This window comes from Pygocentrus nattereri, chromosome 3, assembly GCF_015220715.1.
Source record: "Pygocentrus nattereri isolate fPygNat1 chromosome 3, fPygNat1.pri, whole genome shotgun sequence".
In the NCBI taxonomy this organism is placed as follows: Eukaryota; Metazoa; Chordata; class Actinopteri; order Characiformes; family Serrasalmidae; genus Pygocentrus; species Pygocentrus nattereri.
The window spans coordinates 33,505,013-33,520,550 of record NC_051213.1 but is presented as its reverse complement, the minus strand read 5'-3'; the positions used below and the strand labels follow the sequence as shown (position 1 = coordinate 33,520,550).

Sequence of the window (15,538 nt, the reverse complement as noted above, 5' to 3'; positions counted from 1 at the left end):
TTGTAGTTTAGGCTATAATTTTTGTGTCTTGATAAAAAGACAAATCTTCCAAATACTAAACACAGAATTGAATACCAACGTAACAAACAAATACCCAAGTATTCAAATTATTCGGGCCAATCCTAATTACACTGCTTGATTGCTAGAGGCTGTATTCTCTCCTGCAATATTTATTTAGCATTTCATGCCAGCTGTCAGCATCCTATAAAACTCAGGGGGGAAAATGTGGTTTGAGTCGATGTATTTTTAGTGCCTTTCCTTCTTACCCAATGGAAATGCATTAACCTTCTAATAAGAACTCATCATGTAGCTCAAACATGGCATGAAGCAAACAATTTACTTAAGTCCCAGGTTTAATAGGCACATAAACAGGAGCCATTTTAAAAGCTGTTGATTTCATGCCTAACAGGATTACAGTGCTTCGTTTTGCCTTTTGGAGAAATGGCAGCATTGCATACTAATAGCATTGGCCCCCCTACCATGCGGCTTAAGTGAGTCCATATGTGGCAGTGAGATGAGTTGCTTTTTTCCCCCCTTATCTCTTAAAGATGTGTGTCTCTTCCCCCTCACCTCCCACACATACACACACACACACACACATACTTACGCACAGCCCTAGGTACTGTGGAGTCTATGTGAGGTGGCTTCTCAATGACCTCATTATGTATTTTTCCCCAGGTACTCTCCCCACGACTGTACTTGGACAAGTTCAATCCCCTGACCTTGACGACTGGAGCGAAAAGGTTTACAAATTTGAAGGCAAACCCCCCAGGTACTTTGATCTTTTATTGAAGTTTGATTCAAACTCTGCAGTGGCAGCTGCCACTTAACAAGGAAGGTGAGGCGAACAAAGAATAGAGGAAGAGAGAGAGAGTGAGTGAGAGGGAGCGAGAGACAGAGACAATGTGCAGAGTGTCGTTTCCAACACCTCGTGCGCTGGATGCTTTTAATAGTTCATCAAAAATGAGATTCGGAATTCTATCTGAAGCAAGACAAGACATTCTCGTGTTGCGGTTGATGAGGAAAACTGATGTGTGAAGGACGCTCACTCTAATGAGCAGCTCATAAAATAGTGAAAAGCATCACACCGAGCTTGCTGTATGAACTCCGTGACACACGTGACACTTTTCAAAAGGAGCTAAGGGAAAACGCGTGTCAATATTCGTACAAATAATGAATGTCACGTTCACTGTCCTACACTGTTGCCTGCCTGTTTTCTCCAAAAGAAGCCCCTTTGAGGTTCTTTAAGGTACTCACGCTTGTTAATTGGGATAATTAACACATTAATACATTAGCACTTTAGTGCAGCAGCTTAGTGACTTTTGGCACTCACAGCGTCTCTTCGACCTGGGCAGTGTTTCATTTGCTTACTTGACAGTTAATTACCTAATTTGGCACTGGTGCTGAAGGTCACCAGCGACGTGGAACTCAATTGCTGTTATGTGAACATGACTGCACCTTTTAAAATCTAATTTGAACGGCAGCCAGCGTGAGTTTGCCGACCTTGACGCATGCTGTCCGGGGCGATAAACACAGCTAAGCACAGCTGTAGTACATGTATCGTAGTGTAGATGTCTATAGAGTGATGTTAGGAGGACACTCAAACAGTGCCTTGAATCAAGCTGTTTATTAATGTTTCATTTATTTATGGGTTTTTTTTTTCACTTTTTGTTGATTAACTGACCCTATTATATTTTTGCATATTGTATGCAAACCTAACTTGTTAGTAGGACTGTTTCGTTCCAGAGGAATTCATGAAAACACATGATTAACTTAAATCTTTGAAATTCACTTAAAAGGGAATGATCTTTAAAAAGCATTGAAAAAGCACACAAGAATGCAAGTGTTATTTTTAGAAGTTGAAATTTCAGGGATACGGTTTTGGACAGCATTTCATGATAGAAAGTACCCTAAAAATGACAATTTTGTATATATTTAGCTTTTTACTATCTCTGTTAGTACCTTGGGTTTGAATAGATCATAACATCCATCCATGTAAATGCCTAAGTTCTGAATATGTCATTGATTTTAAATCGTTTTTTTACTGTGAGACTGCTATTCGAACTAATTCAGTAGAGTGGTTCAGGCACTTCCTTTCACATTGGTCTTAATTCTATGAAATCTTGTTAAAGCAATGCTGGAATAACAAGAACAAACATTTAGGGATTGAAAGTGTTATTTACATTGAAAGCCTAATTTACAATTTTAAAAAAAGTTAGAAATTATCAAAGAAAATAAAGACATTTAAAATGGCAGTAAGAGGAAACACATCTCCTGTAAATCTTATGGTATTGGTGTTGTGTAATGGTCCTCTCGCTATCTCTCATACTGGGACAGGCACTTATTATTTGAGCACACTATATGATGGGCAGTTTGTCAATATTAGAGCTACAGTTACACCATTTGCTTTCTCTCTCTCTCTCTCTCTCTCCCTCTCTCTCGCTCTCTCTCTCTCTCCCTCTCTGTCCTCTCTGTCTCCACTTAACAGACAGTTCATTCTGAACCAGAGCAGTGGTCAGTTGAGTATCAAGGGTGGCACCCTGGCCGGCTCGTACAGTCTACAGGTGCGGGTGACAGATAAGATTTGGCCTGACGTCACCTCCACAGCTCAGGTGAAGGTCAGGGAGCTGAAGGAAGAGGCCCTGCTCAACGCTGGCTCACTTCGGTTCTCCAGTGCGTGACTCAGCTTCTTAACTACTCATTCTCTCACAGCAGCATTCAGTCACACTGGGGATCACATGGTGGATCAAGACTGCAAAACTCTTCTCCTGAAAACCGTTGTGAAAGCAATAGCTCATATAGTCTATTTACATCATTTTCCTATCATGCCAAATGTGGTTGATCAGCTAAGATACGTTTGGTATCCAAAGTTTGCTTCTTTAGTTTTGCAGTGGTGCTACGCTGTGTTTTCTCACAAGTTTCTGACACTGTATGATGGACTGTTGTTTTTTAAAACAAAAGTATAGACAAAATTCAGACTTCAGAATGACTGCCACTACTGTCTAGCTATGTAACATATGTTTGTGCATGTTTATAGAGAACAGTGTGTTGAATATTGTCGAGAACCAAATAAGCAAATGTATTTGAGATTTCTTACCAACTTGATGCGGTTTGAAGCAAGTGTGTGATGATTCAGCCATGGAGTTTGAAAGTTGCTAATTTGTGATGTATGATGAAGGCAAGTCCTCAGACACTCTCGGCTGTTTGCATTCAAAATATAGGTTATCAATTAACTGGAATGGAAACACATTACCTGGTTTGCCATGCCACTCCCATTTTCAGGCATATTTGACCGTCCATCAATGGGCCTCATTCACCAGCTGTTCTCAAGAAGAAATTTCTTCTTAAAACTCATAGTCTTCACAAAGATTCTGACATTTGCCAGTGTTTACTTATTTGGGCTTTGCTTCTAGGTAAGAACAGAATCTACACACAATCAAGAGCACAAAGGTGCGGACAATTCCGCAGTTTAAGAACACATCATGAATATTACTGTGCTTTGCTTGGATACAGTTTGATTGATTTGACCAATAGAAATGTCTGGAATGGCTTTTTTTTTCAGTGTATTTTTGTGGAATTGCCCCTTGTACCTGGCGGAGAGTAGAACCCTCCTCTGTTTGACTATTAGCACTGTTCATTTCTGATTCCACTTCGAGTGAGCTTAATGAGCAACAGGAAAGATTCACTGTGACTTTTCCACCAAGCCAGCACATCCCTCTCATCCATGGTATAAGACTGTACTGTTAAAGTTCACCCTAGGTTTCATTCAGGGGCACATTCAACCAGGGCACGTTCCAGAGCTGTTCTGAATGCAGAGAGAGAGAGTATGCATGAAATTTACTTAAGAATATTCCTTTAAATCAAACAAATCTGAACTCTTGCCAAACCAAAGTTCAACGTCGTATCTAAAAAACGCAGCCCAAACCCGACCCAAAACTTGTCTGGGCCACCAGGCCTGGGTTGAGCAGCAGGCCTCTAACTAACACAGATCCCATTAAGCAGTGTTAGTGTTGAGCCATAGAATTTGTAGTCCTGTTGTATTTTACTCTTCATGGTTAGTAGCTTTAGCAATGTGTTCTAATTCTATATTGTATTCATAGCTGCTATGTTTGTGTGATTGCTAAAAAGGCCATTTCATTAAAGTTCCAGCTTTAAGGGCCCATATCCTGCTTTTACTTGTATCTTAGGTCCACAAATAACATTTGCGTGGTTTTGTGTATTTTCCAACCTCTCCTCATCCCTTAGAAACAAGCTGTTTCTGTTACAGTGCCCTTAATACTGCTATGTGTTAATAACATCTGTTGGCTGTCCCGTATTATGCCTTGTTCAAATGCCATTTGAATGGGTGAGCTTAAACTGCTGCAGGCTTAATAGGCAGATATATGTCAATGAGTTGGTTCTCATAGCATCACAGAAACAAATTGTAAAATAGGCTTTTCTGCAGCTTAATTTCTATATGTGGACTTTATGGACTGGATAGAAAACTGTTTTATAACCTTCACATACCACATCAAAAATGTGATTTCATGATATGGAACCTTTTCAATGCTTTATCAAAAATTCCCCAGTAGGGAACTAAATGGTGATTCAGGTTGTTTTGAATGGGCTGATCATCACATTCCTTCCTCCAAAGCTTCTATTGCTTTCTTACTTACATTAGAGTTGTGGCTCCTGTGCAAATTTCAGATACCAAGCATGTTTTGACTGATGAGCTACATTTGAAGAAAAAGGGAGGGAAATTGTAAAAAAAAAAATGTTATAGTTGTAACCCAAGTGTGTTTGTTATGTGCAGATCTGACAGCAGAGGAGTTGTTCCGGATATCTGATGGCAGGGAAAGTCTTTACGAGCATCTGCAGCGTCTGCTGTCAGAGCTGTTGCAGACGGACTTGGAGAAGGTGCACATCTTCAGCCTGGCCAGCGGCACTCAGCCCAACCAGCAGCACCTCAGCGTGTGGTTTGCTGCTCATGGCTCTCCCTACTACAAGCCTGAGAAACTCCATGGCAGTGTGGCCATGCACAAGGCCAAGGTGACAGCTAACAGACGCACAAACACAGTTTGTATTCCTGTCCACAGCCATTGTTCCACATCTATGACCACAGACAGCAGCTAACACATTACACAGGAACATGCAGTGACACTCTGTTCGAGCCTTTATGAATATTTCATGTCCATGTAAGGTAAGAAACGACAGACTGTGTTTGCCGCCGGTGAGCTGAGAAAGGAGGGAGGGGAGCAGGAATGGAGGGAGAGAACAAATGCTGTGTAAATCAGGTGCATGAGTGGGAGCTCCTCTCGGCCTGTGTGGAGTGGACCGTCTCTCCCAGATGAATGTTTACACAAAGTGCTGAAAGCTGCTCTGACAGCTTTTCAAACGCTTATAAAGAATGTGAGGGACTGACTACACTCACACATGGATTTTAGCAATTTTTACATGCATACACACTCACTCGAACAGTTGCAGCGCACACTGTGTGAACTACTATACAGTTCTTATACTGAACCAGCAAAAAATATTCAGCTGTGTTATCTTCAGTGTTTGATTTACTCTGTGATGTAGAATCTAACTTCCAACTGAAATCTCTCTTTCTCTGTTGTTCTCTCTCTTGCTCCGTTTCTCTTTCTCTCCATCTTTATCTCTCCGTCATTCTCTTTTTTGCTCTCTTTAACACTCTGTCTGTCACTCACTCTCTTGCTTTCAATTTGTTTCTGTCTCTAACTCACTCTCTCTGTCTCTCCTATTTATCTGTCCTGATCTTTTCTATCCACCTTTTTCTCTGGATCTCTATCTTTCTTCCTTTTTCTGGATCTCTCTTCTTCTTTTTTGCTCCTCTTCTTGTTATATTTTCTCCCCTCTCTGCCCCCCTTCACTCTTTTTTCTCTTCTTGGTTTTTTCTCTGTCTCTTTCTGTCTTTGTTTCTTTTTCTCTGTCTCTCTCTTTCTGTCTCCCTTTCGTTCTCTCTCTCTTTCACTTTGTCTTTTCACTGTCTCCCCTTCTTGTTTCTATCTCTCTGTCTCTCTCTCCCCTTCCTGTTTTTTGTCTCTCTGTCTCTCACTGTCTGTATCTCTCTCTCTTGCTTTTCTGCTGTTTCTCTCCCCTTTTTGTTTGTCTCTCTCTCTCTCTGCGTCTTTTTTCTGTCTCTCTCCCTTTCTTGTTTCTATCTTTCTGTGTCTGTTTGTCTTTCTTTTTTGCTGTATTTCTCTCCCCTTTTTTGTTTCTCTCTCTCTCTCTCTCTCTCTCTCTCTCTCTCCAACTCTGTCTTTTTGCTGTCTCTCTCCCTTTCTTGTTTCTATCTCTCTCTGTCTGTATTTCTCTTTCTTTTTTGCTGTTTCTCTGTTTTTTTCATTTCTCTCTCCCTCTTTCTCTTTGCTGTCTCTCTCATATTCTCTCTCTCTCTCTCTCTCTCTCTCTCTCTCTCTCTCTCTCTCTCTCTCTCTCTCTCTCTCTCTCTCTCTCTCAGTTGGAGTCAGCTCTGGGTGTGACTGTTCTCCAGGTGGGGGTGAATGAATGTGCGTACACAGACTGCAGTCACGCGGGTGGCTGTTCCAGCAGGGTGACGTTCAGTGACACTCCTTCTGTTCTGAACAGTGGAAATGCCTCTCTGGTGTCTGTCTCAGCTACAGCCAGCGCTCAATGTGGCTGTCTGGCCAGGGAGAGCCAGCATCTGTCCTGCTCATCCTACCCCCGCAGCCCCTGCCTCAATGGGGGTACATGCGTGGACAGCGAGATGGGCTACAGGTACTAAAGTATTTACTGAAAGTAACTATAGTCCTACTATGATGTTTACATCAATATTTGTTTGTTTATTTCTTATACTATTTCAATAATAGTTAATTCTTTAATGAATTACACTTACCTTCAGTTTATATCCTGTATAAACAGATTATGTATGAACTTTTCAAAACTGAGCGCTGCCAAACTGAGATGCCTTCGTTCATTATCTTTATCTTTAACCCAACACTCTCCTTTGACATTCTTATCAATTATATAGTTGAGACAGCATTTTTCCATCTGTCAAGTATTAATCGTCTCCACCATCTCTCAGCCTAGCAGATGTTGAAACATTTGTGAATGCATTTGTGACATTGCAGTTAAATAACTGTAATGTTCTTATATCTGGCCTCCCTTTAAGAGGGTACAGTATGTCACCATTAGAATGGCACTGCTAGGATCCTCACCTATTAGATGGAGACTGACCCCAAGTCTGTTTGAGATTATCCTCTCTATCTTCATTTAAATCTCTGTTAAAGACAAAGTTGTTTTCACTATGCTACTATGCAGTCTTCCTCCTGTACTTGAATGTAATGCCTGTAATGTCTTTTCGTAATTAATTGTGTACCTCTTATTTGATGTATTCATGTTCTTTGATTGTGAAGTGTCCTTGAGCATGTGAAAGGCTGCTTCTGCTGCTGCCGCTGCTGATGATGATGTAGAGTAGCTTGATTTTAAATAGTGAATTATAGAGAAGTTTTCAGTCTCTCAGACTGATTGTAAGGATTACATTAAGGTGATGGGATGTGGGAACCAGCGGCTGTAATGTCACAAATTGAGTATCTTATTTGCTTCCCAAAGCTATCTTGTAAGTGAGCCTATACAAGAGAGTTTTTCTCGGTAATAGTAGTAAATAATGGCAAAACTGATCAACAAAAACGATTTTCTTTTAGTACTGTTTTGCCTCACAACACCCGGCACCTTAAAAAAATCTCAAAACTATCATGAAACAATTTTGCAGGCATCAGGCAGCATATTCGTAGCTGTTGTGCAAAATAGCATCTATGATATAGCTTTTAAAAGCATTGAACACTTCAGACCACTCTGGACAACTTTGTTTACAGCCTAACCATTTAATTCTGCTGAAATTTAAAAAATTTGATGGGATTCCCCTTTAATTATGTGCAATCACGTCTTACCTAGGTGTAAGTGTCCCCCCATGTTTGATGGGCCAGAGTGTCAGCAGACCAAGCACACATTTCTTGGAGATGGCTACGCCTGGTTCCCACCCCTAAGGCCTTGCTTCCAGAGCCACATCTCTCTGGAGTTCATCACGGAGGCAGCCAACGGCCTGCTGCTCTACAACGGCCCTCTCGGCGTCCTCCAGCCTGGAGACAAAGAAGACTTCATCTCACTTGGTACATTACACAAACCCCATTAGACTGTATTCCGCTCGTCCTCTGCAGTGTCTGTTTGTGTTACAGCCTGTAATGAAAAGCCAGAAGAAGCAGCGAGGCGTCATCCTGATAATGAAAACGCCACACGCAATCGATACCACCATGATTTAAGATTTTTACATTGCCCATGCAAGAAATTAATTTCCCTCACCAATTAACTGCAGCAATAGAATCAATGGATGACAGCAAACATGGCGAAGGTTGAACACTTAGTGATGAATGGGTCTGAATGGAAATGTGTCTGTGGTCAGCACTGGCAGCTAAAGGGATGAGCACCGAAACTGACCCTTGGTGAAAGTCAAACTTTGCCCACATGCTGTCCTCTCTCTTCTGTCCTTTCCAGCAACTCATACACTTCCAGACAGTGACCTGCAGTGGCCTTAAATAAGCTGAGCTCATGGGTTTGATACGTGTTGCCTGTAGTTGTGTAATTGTCAGGCTGGCCCTGTGCTCCCCTGATTAGAGGCAGCAAATCGAACTTGACCACCAATTGATTGCAGTGAAGCATTTTTCGCCACCGGGGTCAACACAGATCCCGGAGACCACACTCAAGTCCAGCAACTGCGTCTGGAGTGTGATGTTGTACACACTTACATGAGTAATGTATTAGTCGGTTTGAAGATCAAATTGGGTTCATAAAATGATGAATGCTGGAGTATAAATTAGAACGAATGAACAGTTTACAGTAAACAGCTGAGATCAACATCTTAATATACTCAGAAATGATAGAATCTCTCTCTCTCTTTCACCTTCTTTCTCTCCGTCCATCTTTCTCCGCATGTGTCTCTCTCCCTTTCTTTCTCTCACTGTCTTTTCTTTTTCTTTCATTTTCCCTCCCCATCTATCTCTCACTCTCTCTCTCTCTCTCTTCGTCTGTTTCCTACTGTGAATTTTCTCAATTCATTTTGACTTGATGTGTGACTGACGTGCTTTCTCATTTGCTCTCTTATTCGTTCTTTCGTTTTCTTTTTCTTCCATTCTGTAAATCTCTCACTCATTCTCCCATCATCTCTATTTTCCTCCTTCTCTTCTTTCTCTCTCCTCTCTCTCTTTCACTCTTTCTCTCTTTTTCTCTCCATCTGTTTCTCTCTCTGTCCTTGTCTCAGTTTCTCTTTTTTTCTTTCTCTCATCTTTTACTCTCATTCTTCATGTCTATGTTCCATTCTCTTTCTCATTTCTCTCTAACTTCATTTAGTCTCTGACATGGTGTGTGATTGACATGCGCTTTCTTTCTTTCTTTCTTTCGTTCTTTATTTCCTCCTCTTCCTTCATCACATGACAAATACTACATTTGAAATGCCAAAGTTTGAGAGTTTTAGAAGTTTTTAATAAACCTTTTTTGAAAATGTAATACATTGAGGATGTATTAATAATCTCTCTCTCTCTCTCTCTCTCTCTCACTCTCTCTGTCTTTCTCTCTCTCTCTCTCTCTCTCTCTCTCTCTCTCTCTCTCTCTCTCTCTCTCTGTCTCTCTGCAGAGCTGAAGAAGGGTGTTCCATTGCTGAGTGTTAATCATGGTTCAGGCACTCTCACTCTACAGCTTCCTCCTCAGGCCTCCGTCAACGACCGTCGCTGGCATCGTCTCGACATCATCAGCGATGGCAAGGTAGAACCTCAGTGAAAGCCACAGAATGAGAGGGGGAGAGAGAGAGAGAGAGAGAGAGAGAGAGAGAGAGTCTGTTCTTGTGAGCTAGTTCCTACTCACTCCTGTTCAGCCATAATCAATGTCATTGTAATTATGTAAAATTATAGTTTCATATTTATTTACACAGTTTCATAATTACATTCATACACAGTGTTGACAGGGTCTGCACATCTGGCTTTTTTAAACAAAATAAAGATATTTAAGGATTTTAAAGGATTAAAGGATTTTAGTCCAAGCCAGTGAAAAGTCCAAAATGTGTTTTGCGCTCTGACTTTTTATTGATTATTTGCATTATGTGTGCTTGAATGTCTACAGGAAGTGCAGCTGGTCCTGGATCACTGCTCGGGGGCCATGGTGAATGAAGTGGAGGGTTTAGGAGTGGAGGTTTTTGAAACAGACCAATCAGTGTGTAAAGTATCTGCAGACACGCCAGGCAGTGAGAGGTGAGAGAATACCTGTTTGTTTATGTGCTCTTTATAATCTTTTCGTTTGTGTGTAGGCCTACTGACTGAGCATGAGTAGACCTTTCAGATTCTATATGGGCCCCCTGGCTTTAGGGCCCAAAGTTTTAATACACACTTCTATAGCTCCATTAGTTTGCATTGAAGTGCCTGAATAGTAGTTACTGAATAATGAACCTTTGTGTGAAATAAACCTGCCATGTTAAGGGGTTAAAGGAACTTTATATGTAACAAGAGGGCATCCACAGTACATATATACCCATAAATGGCCAGAATCTGCTGGTGGCTCTAAACTTTTATTCCACACATCTATGATCAAAGAATAACCAGTTTTAGCTGTAGTGCATGCAATAACTGAATAATAAGCCTGAGATTTTACAATGTTAATGCACAAAAAAGGTTACTGTACAGGTAAATTTTTTGTGCCCAGTATAAATATACCATCAAAAGTACAACATGGTCCTTAAGGTCCAATTGTGGAACTTCAGTAACTTTACATGGTGCACTGTGTTCACTTTCCTAGATGAAAGTATCATACTGGCATCTTCTAATAATCATTTTAATGAAAAATAAAATAAAAGAGCCTGGTGTCACGACAGTGTTTATCAAGTCGTTGCAACTTATTCAAATAAAATAATCACATCGGAAGGGTACAGTTAGATTCTCTTAATTGTTTAATATGATCAGAAGTGACTCTACTGACATTTGTGCAGAGGACGTTGTTTAGAAGCTGTTGCCATTAGCTGTACTGTATATGAGAGATCACTGATGCCTCTGCTTTTCTCTGTGTAGATTCCTGAATGTGGATCAGCCTCTGCAGCTCGGAGGAGTGAAGGAAACACATCCCCTGCGTCGCACACACCCTCACTACAAAGGCTTTGTGGGTTGCATCAGAAACCTGGTGGTGGACAGTCAGGTGTGGCTTTTTATTCTCACAGTTTCCTTGTGTGCCTCAAGACTGTGCCTCATATACAGCTGTGTCTGTTATACATTATGACATGCATAGCATCAGAGAGGATTTCCCATTAGGAGACAGGGTCAGGACTTTTCTTCTGCCCTTTTTTTAGGTCACCTGTTATTGGAACACTGCTCTGTAAAAGCAGGAATCACACTCACACACGAAACAGAAGCTTACACAACCTGAAAGGTTTTCTTGTTAAAATTTCTGTTGAACCGTTCATGTTATTTTGTGCACTGTATACTTTTGTTGATCCTGCAAGGGAAATTTGTCATTTTGTTGCCAAACTAAACACTACAAGCTGAGCAGTGCTGCATAGGGCAGTGAGGTGTGTGAGGTTTAAGGGTCTAGCCCAAAAAATGACAATATTTATTAATATTTACTTCTTACTTTTGCCAGCTTTTGAGTTAAAAGCTTTGAAAGCTTCAGTCAAGGCATCCGCTGTCTACATAATCTCAATCTTTAAATGTGCTTTTTTTATATGATTTTTCTTTATATTTACCATGAAAATAATTCAGATGTCCTCTGCGTCACCTCATCTGTATGAGCATCAGAGTCTGCAATCATTTTCCTATTCATGCTGAAATGATTACAAGTGGGAGTTTATCCGTAATTACACATTTCCACCATTGGAGGTTTTTGCATATGCATGATTAGAAGTTGCTCCACATATGAACACATTTCATGTATAGAAGCATACAGTAGATGTCAAATCTAACACATGCCACTGATCGCTTGTTGTTTTTAAGACTGAGTTAACCCAGTTTTGCACGTACTAACAATACATTACCATATTTACTGTCAGAGTTTTTACAGCCATATTGAAATGCACAGTCTCACAGTTTGAGTGGGTGAAGAATGCTGAGAGAACAGCATTTCCTGACAGGCCTGAGACACACTCACAATTTTCTGACAATGCAGATGTTTTTGTGAAGAGTGAACAAAGCCGCAACTAAAAGTGACATATAGTATCTTGTGATGAAGGTGTGGCATCTCAGGAGAAATCTTGGCCAGTTATGCCTGATTCTAGAATTAAAATGTGAAGTTTGAGCACCTGCTCAACACTCAGTATCATCATTTCTTAATGGCATATGACATAACGGTCTTTAAAGTAGTTTTGGTTTTAATTTAAAAAGACTAAGATAAAATGTATAAAAATGTATGCAAAAACACCAATTCGTACTTTCTGTGATGTGATACATCCTAGAAAATCAAAAGACCATGATTCAACTAGAAAAACTGTCAAATTTAAGAGAAACTGTGTGTCAGGATTACAGGAACACAAAAAGAAAACACCAAGAGAGAATTAATAAAAAAGGAGACCTCCTCAGCTGGTCAACACAATTACATAAACACATAAACTTACACATAAAAGCTAAGGTAAAATATTAAAGAGATAAACAGTAGCATCAAAAAGAAATCTGAGGACTAGAACTAGAACAAAAGAGAGAGAGTGAAAAGATTTAGACAAAGCACTTATGCGTTCATCAAAATTAAACGTAGATTAGACAAACTATGCATGCTGCTGATTCATTACATCGCAAAGCTAATAGAAGGAGGCGTGGATTGATTCACAACCATAGCTAAACACAATGTCATTGATTATGTTCAGCCAACAAAGATAGTGTCCAGTCACTCATATGCATTTGTAACTGTCACACTCAGTCATGCCCAATTTTGGACATATATATATATATTGTTAATTAATATTCTATACATTTTGTATATTCAAATATTAACACTTTTCTAAGCAAATAAACACAAACTACACAAATAAATAGATTTTGAAAATGTGTCTTGGGTGTCTAAGACTTTCACACAGTACTGTATGAAGTTCCACAAAGATGAACGTACACAGTTCCACACTGAAAGTTGTGTGCAGTTCCACAATGATGGGCGTGTGCAGTTCCACAATGACTGAAGTACCCATTTCCACAGTGATGGACATACACAGTTCCCCAATGATGCAAATTCCCCATTCCACAATGATGGACGTACCCAGGTCCTCAATGATGGACGTATGCAATTGCACAATGACGGACGTATGCAGTTCTTACAGTTTGAGTTCCACAGTGATGGACATACACAGTTCCACAATGATGAATGTACCCAGTTTTGCAGTTCTCAATCCAAATGACCTTCTCAAGGAACAGTCACTCTCCAAGCACCATGATGTCCATGATAATCCCCACCCAAATAAACCGCAGGCATCACAGAGACATAAAAGCCAAACAAATTTATTTCTGGGTCTAAGAAATATATTATTATAAAATCTATTCTGTGTTAAAAGACAAACATTGCATTACAGGAGATAATTTATACTCTGATCAGTAGAGATACACTAAACAAGCAATGCTTCTTACACCTCAGGTGATGTACAGAAATATAAAGCTTTTAATATACAACATGTTGTAGGAAGTTTTTTCCATTTTTGGAAAGGCAGAAGGTTCCTTAAGTACTTAAATCTGGTGTACATACTGTAAATTCTCTATATTGTCTTAAATTATTAGTGTGTTATTATAAGTGTTTATTTTTACATAAATGGCTACTGTAACAACTGCAATTTCCCCCTGGGATCAATAAAGGAATCTGAATCTGAATAAACTCTCTTTCACACAACGTATGTCAAGCTACACCAAAATAGTAATATTAAACACTGTGGGACATATATATATACATCCACACTTACATATTACATGGTTCATTGTAGTTACTAAATCATAGGTCAGATCAATGAGTGAATAATAGCCTGGGATTTAAGAGTTTAACTTTGTGCTGGAAAGAAATGGCAAAGCTTGGTAACTCATTAAAAAAACAGCATGATGGCACATCCTGCTGTTTCTGTGGATATGGAGTCAAGACTGTCATCAGTACAGGTCACTATGGTTTCTCAAAGTGCTGACTCAGACTCTTTAATCTCCTCACTCAGGTGTATGACTTGGGCAGTGCGGCGGAGAGTGAGAACAGTGCCCCTGGGTGTGGACTGACCGATGGAGTGTGTCTGACTGCAGGAGGGCCCTCCTGTGGCCTTCACGGGAAGTGCCTGGGGGAGTGGGGCTCCTTCAGCTGTGACTGCCACCCTGGCTACAGTGGACACAAGTGTGAGAAGGGTGAGCTGCATGTGTAGAATGTGTTCAGTGTTCAGTACATGTTCATAGAACTGAATGCTTGTGATTCCATTTTGAAATGCATGGGTATGGGTACTGCTCAGTTACCCTCCACTCACCGACCACACAAGAGCCTGTCCCACAAGAGACTCTTAACTCTGAGGTTGTCCTCAAAGTCCAGGGTCAACAACTTGTGGACTTACAGGTAAAGAGAGCTAGGTGAAATGTATGGCCCCATTTCAATAGTCTTGTAGCATGCCCTCGCCAACTTCAGCACACCACTCAGAAGTGTATCACAACTGCATCAGCCTGGCAGCCCACCTGCAGCACCAGAAGATGAAAGGACAGAGAGGAGCATTTTTTAAGTGGAATGTAGTTGACCTTAGCTAGGTTAGCTTCAGTTAGCGAAGCAGCTAGCCATGCAAACTTTGTAATAAGTCTTTTGGAGAGTTTAAACACCACACTGGTGGTTGGTTAGTGTACTGGGTAACACCTCTGCCTTCTATGATGTAGACTGGGGTTCAATCCCCACCTGGGTAAGCACCCTACACTAAACCAATAAGAGTCCTTGGGTAAGACCCCTAACACCACCTTTGCCTACCTGTGTAAAATGATCAAACTGTAAGTAGCTCTGAATAAGAGCATCTGCCAAATGCCGTAAATGTAAACATAACATGCACTCATTTTCTGTATGATTGCTTTGCCTGGCTATAAGCTTTGGTTTAGACCTGTGGTTTATTGCCTTTGTTTCCAGCTAAGGACGCTAGCTCAGTAACTACCTAGCTAACAGAATAAAAGTATGAAGTTGAAGTTGTATTCACAGTCATGTATACCAGATGGGGTAGTTTGCTACCTAAGACATAGCAGATTTTATGGTTTTGAAATATGAAGTATCTTAAAGTATATTGTTGCTATGGCTTAAAAACAGCTTTTTGTGTCATTTTGGGGGATTAGAAAAAGGAAAAGTGTCCCCTTGATTATAAATGATACGTGTGCCACCTTGTGGCCTGGTAGTCTTTGTGGGCATGTGCTAGTGAGGAACATAGGACCACAAGTGAGCCAAATGGGACAGGGCTAAGATACACCCAGCTAACACAAGACAATCATAAGTGGTCATTTAATCTGTGTGCATGCTGATTGCAAATAATTGTCCCGCTTAACCATTACCTAGTATAAGTTCACTCTGCCCGAATCCATGT

The 15,538-nt window shown here is 40.5% G+C and overlaps 1 protein-coding gene across 1 annotated transcript in view; it reads left to right on the top strand.

The window, feature by feature from the left end:
• Positions 1 to 15,538, top strand: part of si:dkey-22o22.2 (neural-cadherin) — a 184,174-nt gene that overhangs the window by 159,682 nt on the left and 8,954 nt on the right. The window contains exons 19-27 of the mRNA XM_017714353.2: positions 679 to 772; positions 2,489 to 2,673; positions 4,793 to 5,028; positions 6,461 to 6,738; positions 7,915 to 8,129; positions 9,647 to 9,774; positions 10,129 to 10,256; positions 11,067 to 11,190; positions 14,162 to 14,342. Coding sequence (XP_017569842.2) covers positions 679 to 772; positions 2,489 to 2,673; positions 4,793 to 5,028; positions 6,461 to 6,738; positions 7,915 to 8,129; positions 9,647 to 9,774; positions 10,129 to 10,256; positions 11,067 to 11,190; positions 14,162 to 14,342 — 1,569 coding nt within the window. The remainder of the gene's footprint in view (positions 1 to 678; positions 773 to 2,488; positions 2,674 to 4,792; positions 5,029 to 6,460; positions 6,739 to 7,914; positions 8,130 to 9,646; positions 9,775 to 10,128; positions 10,257 to 11,066; positions 11,191 to 14,161; positions 14,343 to 15,538) is intronic.